The sequence below is a fragment of the Varanus komodoensis genome, unplaced genomic scaffold, assembly GCF_004798865.1.
Source record: "Varanus komodoensis strain SLA01 unplaced genomic scaffold, ASM479886v1 scaffold20_1, whole genome shotgun sequence".
Classification (NCBI taxonomy): domain Eukaryota; kingdom Metazoa; phylum Chordata; class Lepidosauria; order Squamata; family Varanidae; genus Varanus; species Varanus komodoensis.
In genome coordinates this window covers 17,276,096-17,301,977 of record NW_025335587.1, presented here as the reverse complement: position 1 = coordinate 17,301,977, position 25,882 = coordinate 17,276,096, and the positions used below count along the sequence as shown (strand labels likewise).

The window sequence follows — 25,882 nt, the reverse complement described above, 5'->3', positions numbered from 1 at the left end:
ATATTTTATCGTTAACAGTTGCTTTTTTGTTTTTGTTTTTATATAATGTTATGGAATTTGTTATTGTTCAGTCGTTTTAATTGTAGGTTTGTGAGGCGTCCTGAGATGCCGTGGCATGTGGTGACAGCATATAAAAGTTTTAAATTAATGAAATAATAAAGAAAGAAAGAACAGGTTGGTTTATGCAGGAGGAGGCCATAAAAAATCCAGGTATGTCAAGGAGAGGACATTTTGGGGGGCTACCATTAATAGGGTTTGCCGTAAGTCAGAGATGACTCGGTGGCACGCAACAACCCCAACAATCCATGCACAGGACTGCAACTTCAAAAAGCATTTACAGAAAGCGTTTGTTTTAAAATGACTTAAAACCAAGTACTGACTACACCATAACTCCCACACGAGCCCTGGGTAAAGAGAGGGGTCTTTACCCAACACCTAAATCATGTCAAAGAGAGGGGGAGGGCATTCCTTGCCTTGGATGCCATCACAGAGAAAGCCCGGTTCCAGGTAGCCACAAAATGGCAGCCGACAGGAAGTGATGCAACCAGGAAGACTTCTGACAACCTTCATGACCACATAGGTCCATATCAGGACAGGTAATTTGCCATGTAACAGGTCCAAGCTGATCATCTATTCAAAATGTAACCCCCCCCCCTTTGAGTGTTTCTGAGATTCATCAAGCGCAGCCCACACACTTTCAAGGCCACCTTTCCAAGTCCAGCAGCAAGAAGCCTGATTTCTAAAACGTATGGTAGAAATTTAAAAGAACTGGAGTAGGGATGGTGGTGGGGAGTCTTGGGAACACCAAAAGCCCACACCTTTTCCCCGGCAGCCTCATGAAACGACAGAACCCACACGAGTGGCTTAAGGAACAGGGGCAGTGCTAATGCCAGAAAGATCTCAGACCCCAACCCATGGCTCAAGCAAAATAAACATTTAAAAGGTGCAAATTTGCAAATGCTAATTGAAGTTTCTCTAGCTTTAAGGGCTATATCTCCTAAGGACATCCTTGTCCGAGCAAAGGAATACATGGAGAGGGAAGGAGGAGGGTGTCTGATTTCAGGAAAAAATCTCAAACGAAGATTATTTGCGGGGTGGCAGGAGATGCAGCAAGATTAGCCCAGCTCATCTTGCAGGATCAGATGCAACGGGGATCCTTGCAGCTCCTGGACATTTATTTCTCCAAATGCTGAGAAATAACTGGGAGGTGGGCCGACCGCCTCCCACAGACCAGGGCTCGAAATGAAAGATTCGGGGCTCCGTCCCTCGCGGGCCACTCCTTAACACGACCTCCGGAATCGCACGAAGAGAGCAAAGGGGCCTGGAATGGAACAAGAGGGAAAATGACCTTGTCCCTCTACAAGAAGGGGTGTGCGAGGGGGAATTTCATGCCACATGAACAAGTACAACGCCCCCCCCCGGCATTTCCGTTGAAGGAGTTCATAAGAATGAGGCTCTGACCAGCAGCCTCTCAATTCTCGCCTGTGCGGCTCCTTTCTTCTAATCTCAGCCCAAGCGCCGCACGGCCCGGTTCTCATTCCCCTGCTGTCTCTTCCCATTTGCCCTCTCGCTGACTGATACACTGATCTCTCGGTCACTCGGCTTTCTGCTCCGCTGGGTCCATATTACTAATAACACCTCTGCCACGGCCAGTTTACCTCATGAAGGCAGGAGCACATCATTACAAAATAAACTCATAACTTTGACATTCGAGCAAATACATGCCATTTGTTATTTTTATGGCTCGAGTCTTTCCAACAGGCAGAGGGCATTATGTACCAGTTTCATTTAGATCTTAACCCCCCACTACCAGCACCAAGAAGCAAATAAACAAACAAATATCACATGCCACACACGCGCTTCCCCGAAAACAACGGCCTGCTAGGAAATGCCACGGATGTGAGGATGGTGCCGCCATTGTCCCTCTCCCTTTCCCGAAATGCATCTCCACGGCTCCCTGTTCAATGGCCTCCACTGCCCTCAGGAAATGCAAATGGCTGGGGAGATTTAAGATGGCATCTCATCTCCCTGCCCCAGATGGAACTCCCAGGACTCGTGTGGCGGATTGATGCCCTTCCTTCGTCCAGGCCTAGCAAATGCAACTGAACGGCTGGGGAATTATTAAAAGCGGGCCTTCATGTCCCTCGCCATTTCCTAAAATGAATTCTTTAGGCTTCAGGCTGCCACGGGTCTCTTTTACCTCCCCAAAATGCAACCCACTGAAGGTGCGCTATTAAGGTAGAGTCTTCCTATCAGCACCAGCATAGCGCTATGGGCGAAGTGCTGGACTGGGTCTCGGGAGATCTGGGGCTAGAATCGTCACCGAGTCCTGAATTCACTGGGTAACGTAAGGTCAGCCACTGACTCTCACACTAACCTTCCGTTCGGGGTTGCTGTGGGGATAAAATGGGGCAGAAAAGGGTTGCCCGCGTTGCCCGGGCTTCCTTGGAGGATAATCCGTGTGAGTCGATGCATCTCACCCTTTGGGTTCCCTTCAACTTTACAGCCCGTGCATTGCCGTCGTTATTTGTTTTTCGGCGCCAGGTGAAGACCTTTTGATTTAAACGTCATTTTAATTGTTAACTATATTTGCTTATTTATCTGGCCAGGGCGACTTCTTTTACATTTTATATTTTTTATTTATTTTATATTGTTAATTTTAATTTTATATTGTTATTTTTGTATTTTATTGTATTTTATTGTGTTGTAAGCCGCCCCGAGGCTTCGGCAAGGGGCGGCATAGAAATGTTCTAATAAAATAAAAAATAAAAATACTGTCCAAAGCATGACGTATTACGAGAGGGCTGTGGGGAGCGGCCTCCTGACCAGCCGGGACTGTGCGAAGCCCCCCGCTTGCACGATCCGGCATGCGGAGCGAGGCCGTGAACGTGGCCCCAGCGTTTCGTTCCATGCCGCTGCTCTCTCGCGAGCCGCTCCTGCTGCCGCAGTCCCTCACTCCCCCACACCCGAGGCCACGGTTCAGCCAGTTCCGCGAGAGCATCTCGGCCCGAAGCCCACCAGCAGCTCTGCGCCCTCCCCGAGGGGCGAGCAGGAGCCAGCCCGCCATCTCCTTCCACGTGCCGCTCGTGGGGAATGATGGGTTTCAGGAGCCTGGTCCCAGCAAGGCAGGCTCCAAGATGGCCAGCACAAGCAAGGTTCCAGGGCGCCGTGGCAGGGACCCAGGGTGACTTACACGAGTCTCCTCCTCCCCATTTTATCCTCAGAACAACAACTCTGCAAGGTAGGCAAGAGCCTAGGACTGGACACCCAGTGAGCCTAGTGGCTGAGTGGGAACTAAATGCCAGGTCCCCTGAGCCCCAGGTCTGCACTCTTAAGCACTACACCACACTGCCTCTCTTTATTTCCACTCCAATTATTTACCCACATTCAATATTACTCAGGCATCCACCACTCTAGTGCTTCTGGGCAAACAGGTCTTGCAGGATTAAAGCAAAAAACAGAAATAAAAGCCTACCAAACCTGTTTTATCAGTGGCAATAGTAGAATGAGCAGATGCAGAGCAGATGTAGTACAAGTAGCGTCCCTCTTCCAAATCAACATTGGGGTGGGGGGGCTCAAGCTATATGAATTCAACCAAGAACCCCCAGCTGGCTTTCAAAGGCAGCTTAGCTCCATGTGGCTTCAGAGACAGGAAAAAATGGTTGCAGCTTGGGCATTTGGCACCACTTTATTCCTTGCAGCCCTTTGTGTATTGATAGGCTTGTGGGTGAGTGGGTGGAGGTAAAGGGCTGCTGCTTAATCTCTATCTGCAAAATGGAATTTAGGGGGCAAGAACTGGGTAGCATCCATTAGCCCCATTTCACTGCTTGCCAGCCACGGCAAAGCCAAGCCATCTACGCCACTTCAGCAGCTCCGGTTGGCCTCTGGCAAGATCCCTTGACAAACAGGGAAGGTTAGCTCTGTCTTCTATTTACTTCTTTCTCCAACGAGGGACTGATTCTCTGTACTCCATCCCACGACTCCCCCTGATGTTCTGGAGACTTCAGGCAGCAATAGGAAACAAATATTTATTTATTTGCCCTCCTCCTTTCTCTTTCTCTCTCTCTCTCTCTCTCATATACACAAACACACCCCACTTTTCATGTTTAAAAATCTCCAGCAGTTGACAAAACCTGATAAAATATTACAAACTAACACTTGGGAAAAAGAACGGATTCCTGTTGCACTCACCCACGTGCATCCCCAGCTGCATGAGCATAATTAGCCACAATACCAATTCTTGCTTCCAAACCTCCTCCATATACCTGGGGCATCCCCAAAACCCTCTGGTAAAATGCTTCCAGGTCTGGCAGCTCACAGTCAGCGGGAAAAGGGCTTGGGAAAGTCCTCCCAAGAGGGTGATTTCCAGATCTTTGATGCTACCGCAAAAAAGGCTCTGCCTTGAACAGCACACACCATATTCCAGGAGGCGCTCTAGGAGGACCTTACCCTTATGGTTAGCTTCCTGACATCTCTGGAATCTCTGCAACAGAGACCCAAATTAGCATTTATATAGAACTTGGGATATTCTCAAGTGTTTCACAGACCTTATCACAATACTCCAGTAAAACAGAGCGGTATTATTATCCCATAGATTGGAGATACGGAGCCTAGGCTGAGAGAGGCTGGCTTGCCAGGGGCTGAGTCAATGCATGGATCCATTGGTTTACTCAGAATAACTGGCTACATTTTGGGGTTTTGCCAAGGACGTGGCGTGGTCAAGGGGTGGGGGACTAAAAGAAATGGAAATAGGTGGTGATGTCCAAACCCATGTGCCACCGGGTCTGGAGGGAGAGCACTGCCCCCCTGCCCCCCGCTCCATTGCTTCCATCAGCAGGATCACATCCAAAAGGCGTCTGAATTACTTTTCCTGGTTACACGCACCAAAAGTCCAGCTAAGCTTCAACCAAAAGAGGAGTCACTACTCCATATGCCGGACTGTATATTTCACAGCAGGGATCTTCCCTTCCCGATGGAATAACCACTGCCTCTAGGAACACCTGGGAAAATCACCAGAGGAAGGCCCAGGGTTGCCGTCTGCTTCCCCATCAGGCTAACAGATTACTTGGTTCAAACCCCACATCTTCCACACTCTGCGAAACAATGCTAGCCAGCGGGCTCTTCAGTCCCCGCCAGGGTCTGTCAATAAAAGGAACCCACCCAGGAGCGGCTTAAACGGCCGGTAACCGGACCCCACGGCCCAGCCACGAGCAGCCCGTGCACCTGCTCCCAGTCTCTCCCGTATCACGTCCTCTGTTGTCCCACATCCTGGATGCCCATTGCTAGCAGCCTTGCTCTCTCCCCTGTGCAGCCCCCGTCTTCTCCCTCTTTCCTCTCCCCGCTTTCCTCCCTGGCCCACTTCAGGTGTCGCTCATTTTGACCAGGGCAGCAAACCGCAGGCGAGGCAAAGCGTGTGACACCACTGGCCTGGGGCACCTCCCCACCAGGTGTCCTTTCCCTGCCACTTGTGCCTGCCGGGCATGCGACTCATTTGCCTGGTAAGAGGTGCGAGCCCCGCTGACCCTTCACACCATGTCGGCAGGGGCTCCAGGCCAAGCTCCCTCCCCCGGAGGGCTGGATCCAGCAGCCAGAAGTCATTCCTTAAGTTCTCCTCTGCTGGAGACGAATCTTTCTGTCCTGCATTCTCCCAACAGGCACCTCCCCGGTAAAAGGAGGGTGCAGCTGCTTGTTTATATGGACCTGCCCTCTGCTTTTGCTTGAAATGCCTCCACTTCTGCTCCTCCGGAGTCATTTCGGCAGCCTGTGCTGAGCGAGACGAAAGGGGCAGGCACAACCTACAGACTTCCCGTCCCCCACTTCTCTCCTTAATCTTTTACCCTCATGTGTCTTTATTTTTTTAGATTGCAAGCCTACAGACAGGAACTGTTAGAAACCGATATTAAGTTGGGACAGAAGCTTGCTAGGCTGATGAGCCAGATCAAAACCGAACCAAACAGAGCCAAACAGAGCCAAACCGAACCAAACCTTTGCTGTTTCCTGAGGCTGCTAGTTTTCCATTTCTCTTAGCTCTGCTCATTCTTTCACCCAAACCCAAACTTGTGACCTACCTAAACTGAGGTCAACCCACAGGGGCGGGAATTCGACCTCAAATGTTGCCCACCCCCAGCCCAAGGGTGCCTTTTACGCAATGACACACATGCTATTCAGCCGGATTTAGCCTGGAGAGGTCATCTGAAGCCAGGGTTCGAACCTTTCCTGCCCGAACTGTCTGCTTTCCTCTACCCTGTTCTTCCCTCTTTGTTTGCCGCCTTCTTGCCTCCAAAGAAGAAAGGGAAACAACACATACAAATCCGCTTTAAAGGAATTAATGCTGAAAGAAAAGAATTAACGTTCCACTCCAATTAGCTACAATCGAGCCTCAAACAGCTTTCAGCTTCATTGATCAGCACTTCTGCCATGCCCATGAAAAGTTATTAGATGGTGGAATAGTGACAGTCTGATAACCAAGGCGGGTCCTGGTGCAGCTCTAGAAGCACAACTTGCAGCTTCCGGGAAGGGAAGGGTTGTTTCGAGGTGGTGGGGTCCCCTTTCTGTGCAACTTATGAGAGGATAACAGAGTCTGTAGTCCCTCTGTTGTTGATGGACTTCAAAACCCACCAGCTCCAGCTGGCCTGGCTAATGATAAAGGATTATAGGAGCAATGATTCATCTACTTTTGCCAGACTTTCTGTGCCTGGGTCCTACTGAATTAAGGCAAGAATGCGAGTTTGCACAAATGCCTGGATCAGATTCCCCAACTTGGTGCCCCGAGTTGTTTGATCCTGGGATTTCCATCATTCCAGGATGTGATCATGGCTTCAGTTTCCTCTTTTGTACATTTTTTGAGCTCTCATGGGGCAACATTTTTGAGCAAGAATGATCAGAACTGTATGCAAGATCCTCAAGCTTTATACAAGGGCATCAGAACAGTCACAATTTAGTTTCACTCTCAATCCTTACATTCCCTATTTCAACACCTTCTCCACAGCTTGAGTTAGTTTACGGCCATCTAAAATTTTGCATAAACACCTGAGTCCTTAGATTATGACAATTAACCTTACTCAAGAACTGCTGATGGAAAAGTTTGCTGGAAGAACTTTTTGGAGGGTCAAGCACAGCATGCCGCTTTCCTCTGCAACGTTGCGGACAGCCATAAAGAATTCTAAAAGGCTGGTGTGGAAGCCATTCACCTTGCAGAAGCCATGCTGACCTTTCCCCAAAAGATGCGTGTTTTTGCAGGGGTAAGTAACATGGTGGCTTCTAGATATTTTTGCTGGACTACAACTGCCACAAGGCCTGACCGTGGGACATGTTGAATGAGGCTAATGGGAGGTGATGTTGAACGAGAGAGCTGTACTTCAAAACAGCTGGAGGACACCAGGTTGCCAAAATGTAACGGTTGTAAAAAGAAAAAGCAAGCATCATTTGGCTCTCCTGGCTTTCTTCTTACACGTTCTTATTCAAAGAATACCTTCAGAGGTTTCCTCTTCTGGCATTAAATAAGATGGTTGGCCTCCTTGGGCAAGTTTTCAGGGACCGGCTGGCACTGAGGTGCCTGTTCTCAGACCAAGAACACCTTTTTGCACCCAGCTCAGGGGCTGAGCCAAGACTGGGCTCTCCTCCAGTTCTTGCTTATGCTCTCGTTCCCGAACACCCACCCACCCCCACTGCTGCAACAGGCTCCCCTCCTCCCTGAAAACCAGGTTGCAGCCTTTGCATTTCTAATCGAGAAACACACAGAGTTGTTCCTACACTTTTTAATTTACGAGTGTTCAATGGGGGACCTTTTCTGACTTGGGAACATATTGGCTTGGTCTAATGCTTGGAGATTATTAAAGCCGGTGCTGTACTCCTGCTATCAGCTCTACAGATCTTTTATTTAGAAGATGTGGGGCACTAAACGCACAAAGAGCTCCCCGGCACCTCCACATTAAAACCCCAAGCGCATGGTAAATGGAATTATATAGCTGTCATCTGCTTTCCCCAAAGTTTTAAGAGTACAATGGAGTCATTCCCCCCACCCTCCGCCCGTAGCGAGCTCCCTGTGCTCCATCCCCAGCTCCAGAATAGAGAGGTCTACTTTGTATTGATTTAAAGTCGCAGAAATAAATAAAACTGCTTCGGTACCGTGGTTCACAAGAAATTCATGGTACACTATTGCATGATATATTTGAAGAGCTGTTCGCACATTCTCCTTTTTCCTCTGGTGAGTGATTGAGGGGGGCGGGGGGAGAGGGGGACAGAGAGGGGGAAGCAGGGCGAAAGGGCTGCCAGTGGCTGGGAACACCCATAAACTGCGAATCCAGGGCAAGCCGCATGTGATTGAGGTCTCTGTCTCAGGCACTGTCCTGTCTGGCATCCCTGAAATCATTTCGGCTTGTCCTGGAACGGATCTTCATCTATACCCCAGCCCTTCCTCCTCCTTTCTGGAATTTCGTAGTCATCATCATCTCTTTCTCTTCATTTCTATGCCACCATTTTCCAAATGAACTCAAGGCAACAACTATCACACAATATTAACATTTTAACCCAGTTTTCCATTTAAAAACTGCTCAAAGCCCCCGATAACAATTTTGCCAAAATTTGTTCCAAAAAAAAGAGAGCTTGAGGGACAACAGGTAAAGACTGATTCTCCATGGAGGTGCCCCTCCCCTCTTAAAATAATCTACTTCAGGTTTCCACAGCCTGGTGTCATCCTTTTGTTTTGCGCAACTCCATGAATTCCTGACCATTAACCATCTTGCCTTGGGATGATGGGAGCTGACGTTCAAATCCTCTGGAGGGCACCATGAGACTTTGCCCAAGGTCAGGCCATGCAGCTGAGCAGCAACTGGAACTCAGAAATGGGCCAGAAGCGTCTTATTTAGATACCCCTAATTACTGAAGATTGCACCCCAACTCGTCTAGAAGTGCAGGATGTTTGAAGGAGGCAAATCAACACTGTCAGAGCAACTTGTCTCCCTGCAAGCAGCCACTTGCATGGACTGAAGACCAACTCAGAGGCTGAGGTTTTATAGAGGCAAGTGAAATCCTATTGGAGCCTTTGCATCACCTGACAGCTGCTGAACTGAGGGCTACAGTGCCACCTTGTGGCTCGGCATGGATGGCATCTGTGCTCGTTCGAGAGCGGACTCCATCTTCTGGCACGATGCCGTCAAAAGCAAGGCACCGAATGAAGGGGGCCAGAATCCCTCGTTCAAAACGGCTGGTCCCTTACAAAAGGCAGAATGCAGAATAGGGCTCTCTGCGCAGTCTCTACTATCAAGGCTGGGAGCAAAACCATCATTTCCACCACTGCGGGTGAAAGTCTTTCACTTGCTCGGCACTCCCAAATCACAAGTTTTGCTTTAAAGGATTCGATAAGTGGATGGAGAGATTTCCCCTTTTCACCAGGAAAAAGCAGGAGGGTGGGTTTGGATTGCAAAGCGTATTCCGGACTGCTAAATTCCCTGCCTTGCCAAAATGGACAGAAGTCACTTGCGTGACCAATAAATAAAGAAAATGCTACACACACACACGAGCCATTCTTATGTATGTGAAATGGGGGGGGGGGAGAGAAAGAAAGCAACACCTGTCAGAAATCTCTTTGACCCGATTTCCCTAAAGAGTCATGAAGGGGGATTGGTGATGCCAGCGTGCAGCACACAAATTGCCCCTAGCAGGGAGTGATGCACAGAATTAAGGCCGAGAGAGGATGGGACACTGGGATGCTTCCAGCCCAGGGACCTATCTCCGTACTAAGTCGGGCCCCTGACAAAGAGCGGCCCCCCACAGCTGGGTCGCTCTGCCAGCGGGATCAGAAAGAAGCTGCCCCGTGGGTCCTGCGTGGCTCCCTCGCCAAGCCACCTGGCTGGCTCTCCGTGAGGCACAGCTGCTCCCTGAGGACCCATTCCTTGGAGTGGTGCGTTCCACCAATGAAGGAAAGGGAATCCCCTCCCCAAAGGGGGACGTGGGGCTAGAGAGCCGTCCTCCCACACCTGACTCACTGCCCTGGAAGCCCACGTTCACCTGCCTGCCTCCCTCCTTTCCTCCAGAGCCACACCTCCCATTCCTCAGCTGTTTCTTCCTGACATGGAGGCTGGCTCCATCGTCCCAGCATGGCCACCGCTTCTCCTCTGTGCAAGGCCTCACTAAAACCTAAAATCTCTCCCTCCCTGAAGTGCAGAACCGGCAGCGCCTCTCCACCCCACCTCTTTGGCACGCCCAAGCAGCTGATCCTGGCTCCGGTTCAGCTTTGCATCAGGCCTGACTCCAGTTCCATGGACTGCCCAAGACCCATTCCCACTAACCCCTTTCTTCCTCTTTCTATGAGCAAACACACCGGATAACCTTGGCAAGCTTTATAGCGAGGCCTGGGAGAACGTCTCAATTCGAGCAGGGTCCGTTTCCCTTTTGACCTTCTTCTGCCCCCTTCCTTTCCAATTAGCATTCTCAAAGGCGCTGAGCCTGTCCATCGCTCTCCTAATAGTCCTGCTGTGCCACTCCAGATAGATTCATATCATGCATTAATAATTATAATGCTCCTTTGAATGGTGGGGACGGTTCTTTCGGTTCCAACTCTCACACAATTGCTCTCACATTATTACTTTGATCTCACTGGCCAGGACAAGAGGAACCTGGAGCAGACTGGGAACGCCCCCTAGACTTGGGCTTCGCATAAACCATGGCAGGAGCTAAGCACGGGAGGGTCCCTCTGAGAAGCCCAGAGACCCTTCTGGAATATGCCAAATACGAAAAATAGTCAGACAAGGAAAGTGCTTGCAGGGGCGCTAATGTACTGTGTATGCAGATCCATTCCTATCTTCCGAAGATCCAATCTGTTAAAAGAAAGCCTTTCAAAACCCCATCAAGCTCTTTACGCTCTTTCTTAAAAGCGTAAAAAATAAAATAAAATAAATCAGTAACCTAATGCTAAAAAATAGACAGAACACCGTACTTGAAATTAGGTATCTGCTATTTCACATGGATCTCCCTCCTTCCACGTCAAGAACCCTCTTTGGTCAGGGTGGCGAAATTCCTTCAGAACTAAGACTCAAATCCCATTTTGAAGAAGGCAAAAGGCCAAGACCAAAAATATCAACGTATTTTAGCTTAAATCCACTTAGAATCAGTAAACACACTATGGGGGAGGCATTTCAGTCTTTAAGAATGGCAAAACCAAAAAAAAAAAAAAAAACCCTGAACAAAAACTAGAGAAACCACCACACAATCACAGGAATAGAAAGGAAATTGAGCCAGAGAAAGTCTCGCGATGGGCTGCAGGTTTGCCTTGGAGGTCATGCTCCAAAGCCCATGCTCTCCCATGGAGCCATTTCTTAAAAAATCAGAAAGAAGTTTCAAAATCAGTTAAATTTAGTAGCAAAAGACCACAGAGGCTTAAAAATAGACAAGCACACCTTGAAAACAAGCTCAATTTGCTTATTCCAAGGCTGCACAGCAGGATTGCTGGATGCCCATTTAAGTGGTGCATGGGCACAGGTCTGGCCCAGGACAGATCTGGGGGCAGGACTGGCTGCCGGACTGCTCCCAAATGCTCCTGCCTGCACCTCCTGGTAGTGGAGGGGGCTGGTTTCAAATGGGGAAGCTGAAATTCTGCACAACGCCCCCAAGCAGGCTTCATTCTGTGCCGCTGTGGGCAGGGACGGACTGTCCCAACCAGAAGTCTGAACTTCTGGCAAGGGGCTTCTGAATTCAAGCTGAGGATCCCCCAGCACCACCTGCGATCCATGGGCTCCCGCATGCCTGGAGCGGAGGGGCAGGCCTCCTGATCTGGCTTCTGAAGGGCACAGCAGAGACCTTCTTCCAGGAGAGGCCTGGCCAACACCAACAGAGGGAAAAGATTTTTTTTCCTACCGTCACTGCAATCTGCGGGGAAAGGGGGAATGAATATTCAGCTGAAGGTTTGGGGTTTCAATAACGCTTGAAATGGGTCTGAGTGCAATTAGTATTTATAAAACACCACCGCCATATTCCTTGTGGAATTATTTCAAATTATTCTGTTATTGGTTTTGTAAGATAGCTTGGGACTCCAATTAGGGAGGAGACTGTATATAAATAGAAATAAATGAACTGGACATCGGTGCGTGGGTTAAATCGTTTTCATTCTTTTTCGGAGCTCCTAGGGTTGACCCTGTCTGGAAAGCCTGAGCGATTGAGCTGGCTACTGGATGGAAACAAACAAGCAGGTACTTTAAAGAAACAGTTACTGTCAGGTGAGCAACAAAACTGAGTGATATCAGACAGGCCTGGGGTTCAAATGAAAAGCATTTAGAGAAAAGCGAAAGTCCGCACACAGGCTCGATGAACGAGTCCCACGACTCCTGGTCCGTTCTACTGGTCCACACGTATCCAACGCAAGTCCATTCAGTCCTGTTTCCACATTAATCTGTGAGCGCTCTTCTTTTAGCTCCATTTAAAAAAAAAAAAAATCTACATTTCTAAGTTCCAGTCTTAGCAATGCGAAGCCTCTGGAAGCAATACCTTGACTGAGACTTCAAGAACACTTGTATGGGATTGTGATGTAAACTTAAACTTTCCCTCAAAATATATATTCTGATAACACTTAAACTGGGAGGAATTACATCACAACATTCAGAGAAATCCAGCAGATAAATTCTGATGTGCGGATCACTCTGAGCACTGTGTGTTTGAAGCAAAGACAGTCGGTGTGGCATTTGGTTAGCATGTCAGACTGGGACTCAGAAGTTTGGGGTTTTAATGCCCCGTCTGCTCTGAAGCTCACAGGTGACTTCAGCCCAATTGCTGACTCTCAGCCTAACCTGACTCTCAAGGAGGAAATGGAGAACAAGGAGTGTTATGCGGACTAACTTGTGCTCCTTGCAGGAAAAAAGGCAGGGCATGAGAGAGACCACTCACTATGGTTTGTTGCCCTGCCCAGGGTTTGTCTGACACATGATCAAACAAGCCATGGTAACGCGATCCCTGGGTTGTCTGTTTCCCTCCTCCTTGGCCTGCTCCCTTCCTCTATCCCAAATGCCTTTGCAGCAGCCTAGTGCTGACAAATGGACGATGGTTTTGTTTTCCCATGCCATGCTTGCCCATTGCCTGCGTAGCCTGTGAGCAATCCACCGTTCTGAGTTCACACGTGACGACAATCCATCTGTCTTTCTGGGTTGTTTCTGGTTAACAATTCGTGGCTGTTAGCATGGCTGGGCCACAACAACACGGCAACCCAGAATCCAATAGCTAATATGTTAAATAAACCATAATTAGCATTATATGTAAACCAAGTCAGAGTGTGTGTGTGTGTGTGTGTGTGTGTGTGTGTGTTGTTGCATTCCACTTTCTTAAGGGAATGCATTTCCATTCTTAAGGGAACAAACAGAAATTAGCAACGGAGAGCAAGGGACTAATCTTGCCTCATGTAGCACTGTATTAAACCAAATGGTGTGTACATGTACATGCGGGTACAAAAATGGTAGAAGGGGAGTTGCAGGAAGGATCTGAATGAAAGTTGATTAAAAAAACCCCTCATCTCAGCAAAAGTTTCCATTAAAATTTTAGACAAATGATCCCGGTGTCCTTCTTCCCACCTCATCCCCCCCCCCCACACACACACAATTCTGCCTGGGGCCTCGATGCTATTTCTATGCAAATAACAACTTCGTGGTTTATATCTTATTATATCCACCAGAGCTGCAGTGACGCGACCCGAGACGTATGTGAGAGGTAGGCAGAGAAGGGAGAGGGGGAGAGAAAAAGAGAGAGAGAGAGAGAGGGGTGTATATGAAGAGATAGAGTGGATGTTCAGTGAAGTGTGAAGAAATATTGTCAGAAGTGTGTGGCGAGAACACACACTGGCGCGCACACAAGCAAAAACCCGTTGCTGGGATAACGTGTTTATTTCCAAGCCTCTCTTCCCCCTCCCGGCCCCACATGTACACCGTCATCTTTTAAAATTCATTGGGCATTAGGCGATCCTGCACCATCCATCTGCCACCACTGCACCATTTGCATTTCATGCCTCCTGGCTTTTGATGTGCTGATACTTTGATGCAGTTGGAAGATGTGCATTATCATTATTTCGGTTTCGGAGGTCGGGGGCGCGGGGAAGGAAGAGGGAAGAGGGTCAATGGACTTGAAGCGCTGCGCCGCAGACACACACGGCAGCAGGCACAGACGCCTCTGTGTGTGATGCTCGCCACATGCCCTGCTGATGCTCTGCCCTGAAGACAAAGGTTGCAATGGTGTTGTCAGACACACTTTCGGGCCATCCCAGGAACCATCGTGAGCTCATGTTCTTTACGTCATCAAACATTTATTTGGCAAAGGCACAGCCAGCAAATAATTGAAACCTTTTCACCACAACAGCCTAAGAGAGATTCTCCGGGGCAACTCCTTCCATGCACACCCAAGCTCTTCCCTCAGATATCTATCTATCTATCTTCCTTCCTTCCTTCCTTCCTTCCTTCCTTCCTTCCTTCCTTCCTTCCTTCCTTCCTTCCTTCCTTCCTTCCTTCCCCTCCCTAACAGTCAAAAATGGTTGGCGTGATCCCTTTAGAAAACCTGCAAAAAATGATGTCTTTAGCCACATGACCGGATGGTTTCTTGACCATGGAGATGGAGGCACGAGGTCAGTCGTATCCAGTGCCCAGGCGGATGGAAGCCCGCCCTCTGGTCATGTGCGGACATGGCAAGGAAGGTGGGCCCTGGAGCACTCTGGCCTCCAAAAACCAGTCTGGGTTTTGCAACCCGTCATTACGTGGTACTGGGTACAAATTGCTGGTGCCTCCAGGCAGCGTGGGGGATGTTTTTTTCCGGAGATCCACTGCTGCCAGTCGGGGTCTAGTCTAAGCAGTTTCCTGTGTTTCTCCAAAGAGGAGCATGTGTCTTCTTCCCTACAATTAACAGGGGGATAGCAGGCCTCTGGGGTTGATTCCAAGAACCCAGCCTGCTGACATTTGCCAGAGCAAGAGGGGATTGCTGCCGAACCCCATTCTGTCCCGCTGAAGGCCCTCTATTCCAGCGGGCCAATTTCTGCTACCACGAGATCCTGTTTCAAAAGGGGATATGAAGAACCCAAGAAGGGGACATCCACTTCTCGAGCTGGCCTGCTGTTGGCCTGGAGTGCTGGCAACTCTCCAGGGGCCTTCAGTCTTTCCCGAGTCTCTTCCCTGTGATTCCTGGGGCTTGAATGTGGGTCCTTACACAAGCGTGTGGCCTGACACCAAGCAATGCTCTCGACCCAAGATGGGCGTGTGTGCGCCTTTCTACCAACTTCTTCCAACCCAGATGTGCAGGACCAGCGCCTTTCAGCCCCAGCCACACTGGCGGAAGATCACGGCAGCCAAATCTGGAACAGCCCAGATTTGACGAAGTCTGGCTGGAACGAGGATTTTTTAAAGCCCACCGCCAGTGGGTCTCCTCTGCCCAAAGTTACGAGGACAGCAACAGTGGCACCCAGCAATCTGCATGCTATGGCTGCGCTGCAAATCTTTGGGATTAGCTTCCTGCCTAAAGAAAGGAAATAAAAGTGAAATCGCTCTTCTGCTCCCACCTCCTAACACCCGCCACCTGCTTTCTCTCTCTCTCCATGTCTGTAATTCAAGGGCAAATTGTTTCTCTCTTCTGCACACAAGAAGCCGGCTCTTGAGCATAAATCTTGAACAGCTGCTGCCTGGGTGGCGCATTGATTTAAGAGCCTTGGCCTTTGGCTCTTGCTTCCAACCTTGTTTAAAACCTAAAGTGGGATGGGTATGGGGTTGGGGCAATTTTGTCCCCAGAGGACAATTCATTCAGGTATATATCAGAAAGGCCACGAACGAACCGTCCTCTCTACTCACACCTGCTCTTTGCTCAAGGAAGGGATGCTGCTCTTGAGCAGCGGAGGCTGCAGAAACGTCAAGCGCTAGCAGAGGAAGCGGAAACGCCTCTGAATTGGGCCCTGGCTAATTGCGTTTATTGTTAGAAACACTACAGGAAAAACCATTGCAGATTGGTGGGTCTTGATTAATTATAATATGGGTGCTTTTGTTGTTGTTGCCTTTCTTTTATGAACTTTATCTGAAAATGAAATAAAATTGCACGGAGAAAATATTAATATGGACTGATATGGTACCTTGCCTTTTCTCCATGGAACACACATGAACAAATCTTTACCCTTTTTATCCTTACAAGCAGCTCTTAATTTGAATATTGCTATCAACTACGTAAAAAACAGGTGCACCCCCTGCCCCATCTCCAATGTGTGAGCAGCTCCCAGCATTTTCCTAGCAGAAAACCATAAAAGAAGAAAGTTCATATTCCCATCTGCACAAAATGTGTCCAGAGCACATTTGAATAAACTCTGCTCAAAACCACCCTGTGGGAGATGAGATAGAACGACTGGACAAGGCCAGGCAGAGATTTGATGTCTGGTCTTCCTGGCTCCAGCAAAAATAAAAATGGCATTCGTAAGTCCTCCCCCACATAATGCTCTTCCGAAGCATTCATAATACTTTACACTATTTGACTCTTACCAGCAGCCTCATATTTAACAACCTGCTATTCAACAACCGTGTAAATAAGCCACTGAATGGCTTATGTAATAGTATGTTTTACCTATGGTAGGAATAAGCAAACTTGTGGCATCTACTTGTGTTTTTTACCGGAAGCCTGAGATCCAGCAACTGGACGGGTGCCAGAAATTCTTGACGATCTACTGCACGTCACACAGACACCAGCTTTCTGCTCACATGTTCATGGCAGATCTAAGATCAGTGTTACACATACCAAGAAAGCTCAGGCCGCTAGCTTTCGTGCAAAATACATTTGCACATTACGGAAACGCCATCCCGCCTCTGCATTTATTTGTTGATGGATTTGTTTTAAAGCCCCCTCCAAATTATTATGAACACCACAGAAGGCCAGAATCCATGGGTTTGAGTCCCAAAGAGTACTGAATTCTCTGCGGATTGGCCCCTTGGAGGTGGGCCGGGGGGCCACCTGCCATGAGTACAAGGAGGTCCGCTGCGCCATGTTTCTTCAGCTCCCATCATGGCCTTTTCGAAAGGCTGATGTGAGATTACAGGCCCCAGGGTGCACTGGCTGAGGGAACCGCAGGCCACTCTGGACACACATCCAACCCTCTGAGCACAAGGCCCAAGCCCTCCAAGCAACATTTCTGGACATAACTGCTGGCTGCCCGATGCCCCTCACACTAGACCCATGGCAGTCAACGTGCTGCTGGTTCAGAGTGCATCGTGATATTCACCTTTAAAGCTCTGAATAGTTGAGGGCCAGGTCACCTGAAACACCCATTCTGCCCACGCATACCTGCCCAGACTATTTTCAGAAGTCCTTCTCTGGAAGCCCCCACCAAAGGAAGTGAGGTGGGTGGCTACCAGGAAGAAAGTCTTTGCTGCTGTGGCACCCCTGTGGAGTGAGCTCCCAAGAGAGGCTCTCCCGGCACCTGAATTGTGCTCCCTTCAGCACTAGGGGAGGACGGTCCCTGCCTTTCAAGATTCCTCTGGATATGAACAATGCGTACATGAAATAAGCCAACACAACCGGCCTATGAGCCTGGCCCAAGCGCCTGAACAGAGGAATGAAAAGAGCTGTCTCGGGGGAACTCGTTTCAAAGCAGAGGAGCAACTTTCTATACACGCCACAGATATTATGACTTTTTAAGTGGAATCAGGAGGAAAACTCACAAGCATGGCTTTAAAGAGGGCGGTGTGCTCAGGCAGAAAGAGATGATCCCTAAGGGAAATGCTACAACTACTGATTTATTTGGAGCATGTTGTCACTGGAACCCCCGTTATGGACCTGGCCAAGGGTCCATCTAATCCAGGATTCTGTTTCCACGGTGAATGTGAGAGCAGCAGCACCTTCCCATCCACGTCTCCATGTTCTCCAGCAAACTGACAGAGCAAAACATTCTCCCCCTAGTACCTGAGATAACATATGGCCAGCTTGATGGCTTCATCCTCCAAGCATTTGCCCATTCCACCTTCAAAACAGTTCCAATATACACTGTGCAGAAAAAGTCCTTCTTTTCTCTCTCCTGACTCTCCCACCAGAATGTGCTCAGAACTGAGTCAGCAGTTGGACCAGGTAATCTCCAGGATCGCTTCCAACCCTACAATTCCTTTTATCACTTATGCCACTGTTCCCACACATGTTCAGGGCAGCTTATGACAACAAAAGAACGCATGATTGTTTTTTAATCACACACACACACCCCGTAAGTCTGAAAAGCAGTCTTTCTAGGGAGCAAGCCACCAACATCTGATGAAAAAGGAAGGTTTTCCAGTCCTTCTGGAAGGAAATATTCTTGAGTTCCAGAAGGAGGTCATTCCACAGCCTCAGGGTCAGAGCTGTGAAGGCCCTGCTTCCAGTGGCAGACGTGGAAATGGTAAGTGATGCGGCAGCTGATTTGACAAGCACAGGTGCCAGGGAGAGAGGTCAGAGTGATATAGAAAGAGACAGTCTTTAAAAGCCATGTCCTATTACCGCTAATATCTATGATACATCTAATGACCTGTCGACTCCACACACACAAAGTTAGGCAGGAGAAAACCACCACCCTGCGCAGGTAAACAGTGCGCAACTATCCAAGCCACCTTGTTGAAAATCTAAGTGAGGAATAAACCTTTGCTACTGCTACCAGCAGACCAACCTCCAAAAGCTAATCTGAAGTGATTCCATTTTCGTTTTTGAAAATGTTAAGCACATTCTGCCACACCTCCCTGGGAAGTTTGCTGCAAAGCCTACCAGCTCCTTGCAGAAAGATTTCCATTTTTACTTCTCTTCAACCAAACAACATGGAAAAACGTCCTTCTGTTTGGCCTGAATGTGTGGAGTGCCACTTACCAGCACGAGCCTGCTCGGTAGCTGCCTCAAAGCAAGGAACCGATCTTGCGCATATATCCAAACAGAGACGTTCGTTATCCACACTGGTACCCACCCCATTTCTCCCAGCTGGCCTTCACCAGTCAGGCTGGGCATCAGCAAAACTTCATCAGCATCAGCTTCACTGACCAATAAACTCGAACTTTATTCTTTTCCAACTTGAAGCCTTCCAAATTTGTTAGACCACAAGGTTCATCATCCTCCGTGTCCAAGTGACACAGTATTTTTTACATGTCTTTCCCAACTATCCAAATCTCTCGAGCGACAGCTCCCACTATCTTCCAACCCACTGTGGTTGGAGCTTATGAGAATCGCAGTCCAGCCAGATCTGGAAGGTACATGATTGGGAAGACTGGGTTTTATGGGAAGTGTGGCCCATCCCATCTCTAGCAGACATGCTGTTCCAGACGAAACGAAAGAACAAAGCCAATCAGCTCAAGAAACTGAGCACACACATGCATCAAAAAATGCACCATGAAAAATCAACTGAAAAAATGAACTGATAAATACAGATTTCGTCCCAAAAGGTAAAATAAAACTTACTTTGTTGAGGGCTCCTGCTCCAGTCAAGATGATATGTGAATTTTCCACTTGGATTGTCCTCTGTCCCAACCGGACGATGTAAGCCCCAATTCCAATTGCCCGACATGTTACCTGAAAAGAGAAATTTGAACCTATTTCAATTTCCATAGTGCCATCACCCAGCAAGTCAACCCCTATTTTATGCCCAGTAAGATCAATTCCAGCTTGCATGAATGCATACTTTTAAAAAATCCATGCTTTTAACCAGTGCTTTTTTTGTAAGAAAAAAGGTGCCGGAACTCATGAAATTATTTACCTTTCGCACGTAGTCAATCACTGCACACACACCCACACACGTCAGTTGTGTAACGAATATAAGGGTCGCCGGCCGCAGTAAACACTCAGCGCGCGACCACACGACCAATCACAAGCCGAGCAGTGCCACAAGCCGAGCAGCGCCATCACAACCAGTGCGAAGTGCGCATGCATCGGATTCGACACACAAGCAGCCCGCATGCGCCGTTTTAATGATTTGCCGCTACGCTTGACAGGGCGATTCAAATCCACATGGACCAAACATCAAATTTTCAAAAGTTACTTTTAAAACTTGGGAAATCTGTTGAAAAAAGGTGCCGGAACTCCATTCCGGTGCGTTCTATGACAAAAAAAGCACTGCTTTGAACACCTATTTACTATTTTTTAAAATGTGCATGTGCTTTTGTGAAAAGGAAAACAACTTATTCTTAACATGCATCGCTTTTAATGTACATGGATTTTAAAATAAAAGGGTTTTTTTCAAAATAACTTAATATACATGTGTTTATTATGTGCTTTTAATATACTTTAAACTTTTTAATATGGGATCATACGGGATGTGAAAGGAGACTTTATCCCTTTCTCTATCCATGGCAGCCAGCCAGCATGTGGGGCCACAGTTATACAGGAAGTGCCAATTATGGCTTCTCACCAAGGATCTATTTATTTATTTAAAACATTTCTATGCCGCCCCCCTCGCAACAAAGTCTCGGGGTGGCTCACTCTCTCTCTCTCTCTCTCTCTATATATATATATATATAACATTTAAAACCCCCCAGTGCATTCTCGGCTAATTTAAAATCCTAATAAATACAATAATTTAGCAATTAAAATAAGTTTTAAATAAAAAGGTCTTAGCCTGGCACCGAAAAACAAATAATGACGGCACCAGGCGGACCTCTCTGGGGAGCGCATTCCATAGATGGGCGCCACTGCAGAGAAAGCCCTCCTCCGGGTACTAGAATTCTAGAATCTAGAATTCTAGAGCCAAGGATCAAATAGAGTCTGGAAAATCTCCCCAGATTGATCACTATCTGCACACCTGGCTTATCTTTCTAGCCCTGCTTCCCCCAGATAAAACACAACTGTAGCTTACCAGGTTGATTGTGATAATTTCTTCATATGCCAGTGATGATTCTCCTGCAATCATGCCAGATCCTCGCAGATTCTCCGTCCCAATGCCTTCCTCCTTCCCAATAACATCTGTAATTTTATATCTGGCACAGGGAGCAAAGAGACAGAGAGATCACACATTTACAGTTGCCCAGCTTGTCATCACAGAATATCGAATGCACCAGTGCTAAAGTTTCTCAGCTTCCTGCAGCAATGAATTCATCTTTAATGGAAAAGAGAAGAGTGTGGAGGAACAGTCAAATCTCCACTGGAGTGAAGTTCCATTGCCAGAGTGCCACCACCAAACAGGCCCTGTCACATGCAGTAGGGTCACAGGCCATACGTCAACGGCATCACAAGGACTCTCTCTTCTTAAATTGGTAGCCCAGTGGAGCCCAGTGGGAGTTCCTTCCCCTTTCTCAGATTCAGCTTCCTGAGTGCAAAACTGGGAATAAATGGTGGGCAACCTTCCAAATTTATTATGAAGTTTAAACTAGGACACAGAGCTGAATCCAGTGTTTTATATACATTTACCGAGATTCTCCTCCATCTTCGACATGTTCACAATGTACTGAGTTTAAGGCACTGACTTTCTTATAATCCTGGGGAGTCAGGTAAAGATACTTAAATCCCTGGAGAAGGGGAAAAAAAGAGGTGAGCAGAAAACTCTCAGAGAAATTCACTTGTTCTCATTTTAAATCGTAAAAAACGTATTTCCCAAAAGGCAAACTAAAAAGTATCTTATCCAATAACTTGAGTACAAGGTAGAGGTAAAGACTGAGCATTATAACACACAACCAAACCGTTGAACACAAATAGAAATGTTGGAGACTCAAAATAATTTGTTTTGCTGCATGCTAGCCTCCCAGTTAAAATTTTGGGTTACTAATGGGAAAAAAAACCTTTTAAAAACAAAATAAAAACCAGGAAAGACAGAATACTTGGAAGATATCACGAAAGGAGCCTGAAGGCAAATTTGTACTCTCTGGTACCATGTTTGAGATCCCAAATTTAAAACCTCTTCTCCCTGAAATACGAATGGGTGAATGAGCAACATTTGAGCTTGTACAATTCACCTAAGATCAACTTGCTGCTTTATCTCCAACCCAATTAAAGTTCATATTTGTATGTTTCTAATCACAGTAAAATCATGCAAAACTGAGTATGAAAATTGTGAAATGATCTTCAAATTTGCGCAACTTGTGCCCCCAGACTAAAATAGGGTTTACTTAGAAGTCTATGCAAATTGAATGGGGAAAGTTGTGCAAACCAAATGGGTGCATATTCGGGAAGGTGTAAACATTTTCCCCTCGCATTTGTGCCTGGAGTTGCGACGGAGCCAGGCGGCATGTTTTGCAGGCAAAATTTAAATTCTCGCACATTGCAAATTCTAACCCTAACCCTACGCCCAAGTGGAAGCTCGTAGAAACACCACAAGACTGATTTCCATACAAGCATAAGCCGTCGTTATTTGTTTTTCGGCGCCAGGCTAAGACCTTTTTATTTTTAACATTTTAACATTTTAACATTTTTAACATTTTAAATGCTAAATACAATTGAATTTTATCTGGCCAGGGCAGCTTATTTTATAATGTGTGTTTTTAATTAAGATTATTTTATATGGATTTTAACTTATTGTTTTATCTATGTTGTAAGCCGCCCCGAGGCTTCGGCGAATGGGGCGGCATAAAAATGTTTTAATAAAATAAATAAAATAAAATCTACAGCACCTCCCGGTGCCCTTACCTTGTAGGGATCAGCAGGGTCTTCCCAGGCCACGTGAAACATGTGGCGGATCTCCTCAGCCAACCCGATCCTGGCCCCACTGTTGGCAGCCACGTAGATCCGGGGGATGCCCTGCAGCCGAGCAAGCTCTGACGCCCGAAGGTAGAGGAGGTCTTCCTGGGGGCCGAAGGACCCGATCCGGTACGTGATATCATTGCTAATGACTATGATATCCCGCCCATCTGGATACTCCGGTGACTTGAGGGTCATCAGCCAAGCCACCATGCCGATCTGCAAGCAGCAAAGACACGCGATGACTCCTCGGACCAGGTCATGCCTGCTTTCCCCCAAGGAGCACAGAGCAGCCTATGAGGGTCTTTGCCCGCTGAAGCTTGTACAACACCTCCATGAGGTAGACCAGGGTGCAGAGAAACAGTGGCTGGCCCTAGGTCACCTGGCGATCTTCAAGACCCATGCGGACGTGAACCTAGTGGGGCGCTAGGGTGAGGGCCGTCTGCTCTAACCACTAGGCCACCCTGGCTTTTCTCCTGCAACTGCTCCTTAACACAGCCATCTAAGGGCTACCTGTCTCACGATGAGCCTACCCAGGTATCAAGATCTGCAGGAGGTGCCCTGTGTGTTGCTGGCTGGGCACACATGAAAGGATTTCTGTTCGTGCTGGCCCACACTATGAGAGGCACTCCCAATTTCTTAACTTCCCCCCACCCCAATCTCTTAGCCTTTCACAAGGGTGCAGAGGTGCATCTGCCCAATTTAGCCTTTTACAATGTGTGGTGGGGATGTTTTTAGTGCTCTTGTTTTAAGATCTTTACAGTGTTATCATTTTACATTGCTGCACAGTGCAACACCTCGATGCTTTTGGCAGACAAGGCGGTATAACAAATCTTAATAACAATCCTAAACATGCTTAGAATTGCAGATTATGCAGTTGTGGGTTGAAGCAGGCACGACAGCAAACAGGACAGCTGCCAAAAAACCCCTAAGATTAATTGATGATTAATTTCATTTCTATAGCTCTCCAGGCAGTTCACAATTTATAAAAAGAAAAAACCCTCAACACAATAAAAACAAGATACCATTTCAATGCATAAACATTGAAACAATCCAAAAAAAGTGAATTCTTAAAACATTTTTTTAAAAGATATATAAAGCTCCGTTAAAGTTCAGACTGAAACCCAGAGTGGATACGGCAATGGAATCCTGTCCTGACCTGAATGGCCTTTGCCTTCCTCAAACCGACACCTTCCAGATGTGTGGGGAGGCAGTTGGTGGCACCGGCTGGGAATGATAGGAGTTGCCATCTCACACTGCTCAAGGGCACCAGGTTGGAAAGGGGGATGCAGATGCTACCCAGATGAAAGGAGGAGAGGAAACAGTCCTGCTGTTTTGAGCAGCAGGCTTGGATCGGCTGTAACACGTAATTCCAGCCACAGAGGTGTGAGAAAAGGCAAATTTATGTCTTCTTGAATACCTTCTTGGTCACTTCTGCCCTGCTACAGCAGCGAAAATGCAGCGAGTGGAGAGGCAAGGAAACAGGAGCAGGGAAGGGAAGGGAGAACAAGGCGGGGAGCAGGGGAGGCATTATCTCCCGAGGATGGGGCAGCGTCTAATTTAACTGCTTTTTTGTACTGGTGAAATTATGTGTACCACACTATTTCCATAAGAAGAGGAACCATTATTCTCCTGTGGAAACCTATTTGGCCTGAAAGGTATCACTGGCCAAGATATGGGAAGTGGAACTGGCACAGGGCGGGCGGGTGGGAATCAGGCCCAATGAATTATTCACAACCTCCGATCACAGGCAATAATTATTTCTGATGTTCCGAACTGTGATTAGGACCCTGAACTGGGATGTCATTTGCTCCCTGGGTAACAACGACAATATGGAATTGCATGCCAGAGAGAAGGAGAGAAAGAGAGAGAGAGCGAGCGCATATGCCGCCTGCGTTAATGGCCTGTGTATCATTTTGCACGCATGTACACACACACACACACACACACACACACACACACACCCAGAAGACCGCAGCTTAAATATGTGGTGGCAAGCACTGAAAACAAAATAAGGGTCACCACGATGTTCTGCACAATGAAAGCAAATGCAAGGTACCGCTCTGGACAAGGCTCAAAATGTCGTGAGCGGAGCCGGCTGGAGCCGGAGGTCAGACTAGATGGCCCGGGAGGCCCCTTCTGACTCGCTCTGTTTCTATGTTTCTAACTGCCCCGTGCACATCAGGGGCCAGGGGACGAGGCACACAAAATGCTTTAAAATGGGTATTATCATTAGAACTTGCTTTTCCTTCAGGATATTCCTCAGGCGTGGATCGGATTTACAGTGTGTGTCGTTTATTATTCTGTTCTGAACGGGTCTTCCGGACATGCTAACTGAAAGACGGTCAGCTTCCATCTTGGCCTCTCTGTCTCTCTCTGCCTGGACCCCAAGATCCTCCTCAGAGGATCGTCGTCCAGATGCCCTTGCGAAATGAAGAGAAGCAGGTGGCTGCTAACGAGGGGGCCGGCTTGGTGGTAACACTCCACGAACGACCCATCCGTGGTTTGCTGCTGGACGGCAGTACTTGTCCTTAACGAACCATGCTATATTAGCACGGGTAGGTTCGTACAACGCCACAACCCTTGATGCGGTAGCAACCCGCGAGTCAACAACAACCCACGATTCAGCAACCACCTGCAACTCCATGTAAAGCTGCAATCCAACAACAACCACTCAGAGACAACCCACACCCTGGCTGAACATGCTGGCCGCCTCCGCTGCCAAGACTGGAGACAGAAAGGGATCGTCGGCGCCAAACCTACGGAGGGAAATAAATCACCTGCTCGAGCTCCGAACAGCTTACAGCAGCCTTCCTCAAACTTCCCCACTCCGCATTTTGAACTCTGGCCCTCGTCGGTCCCACCCAGCAAGACCAAATGGCAGGAAGGAGATGAGCTGTCAGCAAAGCGCCTAGAGCAGCAATGGCAAAACTTTTAGAGACCGAGTGCCCAAACTGCAACCCAAAACCCACTTATTTATCACAGAACCTTCCTTGAGTAGGTTTCTCTGCACTGCTCATCATTTCTGCCCATTCTAAACACATTCCAACCATCAAAACCATGCCAGGACACCTTGTTTTCCTAACCCTAACCCTACCCTGGTGCACACCCCTAACCCTATTAGAGGACTCAAGTTCCATTGAAAACAGGGCAATTTTGAAAAAGCCTTCCCTGAGTAGCTTTTTCTGTGCAGCTCATCATTTCTGCCCATTCTAAACACATTCCAACCATCAAAATCATGCCAGCACACCTCGTTTTCCTAACCCTAACCCTACCCTGGTGC

General features: G+C 47.8%; 1 protein-coding gene across 7 annotated transcripts in view; it reads right to left on the bottom strand.

Annotated features, from left to right (window-relative positions):
• ACACA (acetyl-CoA carboxylase alpha) overlaps positions 1 to 25,882 on the bottom strand; it is a 192,286-nt gene that overhangs the window by 35,811 nt on the left and 130,593 nt on the right. For all 7 annotated transcript variants that reach the window (XM_044429886.1, XM_044429884.1, XM_044429885.1 and 4 more), the window contains 4 exons: positions 22,549 to 22,818; positions 21,337 to 21,434; positions 20,786 to 20,906; positions 19,396 to 19,506 (listed from right to left, as the gene is read on the bottom strand). In XM_044429886.1, coding sequence (XP_044285821.1) covers positions 19,396 to 19,506; positions 20,786 to 20,906; positions 21,337 to 21,434; positions 22,549 to 22,818 — 600 coding nt within the window. The remainder of the gene's footprint in view (positions 1 to 19,395; positions 19,507 to 20,785; positions 20,907 to 21,336; positions 21,435 to 22,548; positions 22,819 to 25,882) is intronic.